This window comes from Corvus brachyrhynchos, unplaced genomic scaffold (assembly GCF_000691975.1).
Source record: "Corvus brachyrhynchos isolate BGI_N302 unplaced genomic scaffold, ASM69197v1 scaffold101, whole genome shotgun sequence".
NCBI lineage: Eukaryota > Metazoa > Chordata > Aves > Passeriformes > Corvidae > Corvus > Corvus brachyrhynchos.
Window position 1 is genome coordinate 18,507,402 of NW_008237239.1, and position 2,052 is coordinate 18,509,453.

At 50.9% G+C, this 2,052-nt stretch overlaps 1 protein-coding gene across 1 annotated transcript in view; it reads left to right on the plus strand.

Moving 5' to 3' along the window:
• The first annotated feature begins 918 nt into the window (after positions 1-918).
• Positions 919-2,052, plus strand: part of DTD1 (D-tyrosyl-tRNA deacylase 1) — a 13,556-nt gene continuing 12,422 nt past the window's right edge. The window contains exon 1 of the mRNA XM_017729605.1: positions 919-1,011. Coding sequence (XP_017585094.1) covers positions 919-1,011 — 93 coding nt within the window. The remainder of the gene's footprint in view (positions 1,012-2,052) is intronic.

Here is a 2,052-nt window from a genome sequence, read left to right on the forward strand (position 1 = left end):
CGGAGCGCAGCCTCCGCTCGGGCCGGCCGAGTGACCCCGGTGTCCGCCCGCGCCCCCTGACAGCCCCCCCGGAAGGGAGCTAAATTCCGTGTTGATGGGAGAAGCTCGTGCTTTATCTCGGGTCACAGGAACGGGGACTAGACTCTTCCCAACCTGTTGCTTTTATTTGCGCTGTGGGAATGGTTCAAAGATTTTCTGGGGCAGGATTAGGCTGGACATTAGGAAGCATTTCTTTGCCGAGAGGGTGGGCAGAGAGTGGAAGTAAGAGGCAGTCGCATTGGGCTGCTTGGGCTAGCTTTAATGTGGGTAGTTTGGGAAGCTGGTTGTTACTGCTCCTGTGGTACTGGTTCTTGGCCAGTACCAGTGCAGGTATCTGATCTACCTTAGTAAATCGCTTTTTCTGGCTACACAGTTAACAGATCTTTGCTATTTATTCCTCAGAATGTGAGGAAAAAGCAAAAAAATACTGAATGCCTGTGCGGCTGTTGTTGTGCCATGATGAAGGGATAAAACATTTTTACTGCTATGCTCTTTTTTGTCTTCCCCCCCCGCCCTTTCTGTTCCTCAGAGAATGCAAATGATCCTGAGGCAAACCAAGGGATCTGCAAGGAAGTACACACTAAGGAATATCCTTTTGGATTGACAGTGACAACAGAAATAACATACAAAGAGGTTCAGCCTCCTCTCACTCGACTGCTCAGGCGTGTGGTGTCATTCTTTGTTCCTAATGACGACCCTCCTTCCGAAAAGTGAGCTGTCCAAAAGCCCAGAATGTTGTGCCGGAGAACCTCATCCCAGTGCCTGGCACCAGACCACTGCTGGAAAACTGTCCCTTGCGTTGCTGAAACAGCAGCTCTGACCAGCTGGTGTGAAGTTGCTTTCCCAGCTGGTGTGCAGGACGTACCTGGATGATCCGGGATGTACCCGGGATGGCTCCTCAGCTGGGCAGCTCTGAAATGGATACTTCAGGAACGATTAGTAAATGGGAAGGAACATAGTTTAATGTTTTGGGTACAGAGTTCTTAATGGTCCTTCAAATAAAAGCTCTCAAGAGATGAGTTACAAGTGCAGGAATGTTTCTGTAAGCTAAAAACTTACTGAATGTTCTGCTCTAGGCTCTTGTTTCTTTAGGGGTTTCCCTGACCCTTACACATGCTACATCTCCTTGTAGGGTACTGTCCCTCAGCTCTGTGGCCGTAACTAATGCTTCCTGCAGCTCCTATGGACATGGCCTCCCTTCTGGGGGAGCTGACCCAAGGCCCTGCACTAGCAGAGCTTCCTTTCTGTGGGGGCTTCCCTGTTTCTGTTGGGGCTCTCCCTTTTAGGACACATCTTGCCCTGCCCCACATGGGTCTCTAAGGTTTCCCATCTTGCTGTATGGAAAGCTGTCTCAAGCTCCTTTGCCCACACACCTCAGCTTCCAGATCCTTCCAGTCTCTGAAGGGGGCCTTGCAGGGATGCTGGAGAGGAACTCTCCGTCAGGAACTGTGGTGATATGACAAGGGGGAATGGGTACAAATAAAAAGAGGGGAAATTTAGGTTAGATATTAGGAAGACATTTTTTACTGTGAGAGTGGTGAGGCACTGAACAGGTTGCCTGGGGAGGTTGTGGATGCCCCAGCGGTGGAAATGTTCAAGGCCAGGTTTTGGATAAGACCTTGGCCTAGTGCAGTGTCCCTGCCCACAGCAGCGAGTTGGGATGAGGTGATAAGGTCCTTTCCAACCCACACCATTCTGTGATTCTATAGGAGCTTTTACAACCCAAGTGCCAGCCAGCCCATGCACCTACAGACCCACCTTTCCACGTGGATTCCTCAGGTCCTTACAGCCACCACCTCCTTTTCCCAAGGGCTCCTCCCAGCCACTCATTTTTATGGGCACGTCGCTGTGTCCCTATAGCTGTTCCTATAGCAGGTGCCGCTCTGCTTACCTGCATATTCTCCTTTTTGTAGGCGCCTCCCCAAATCCGTATAGGCGATAGGAGGAAGGCCAAACATGTGAACGCGCCTGTCCTGTGCGCACCTGTCCCTTCCCGATGGAATTCCCTATCTA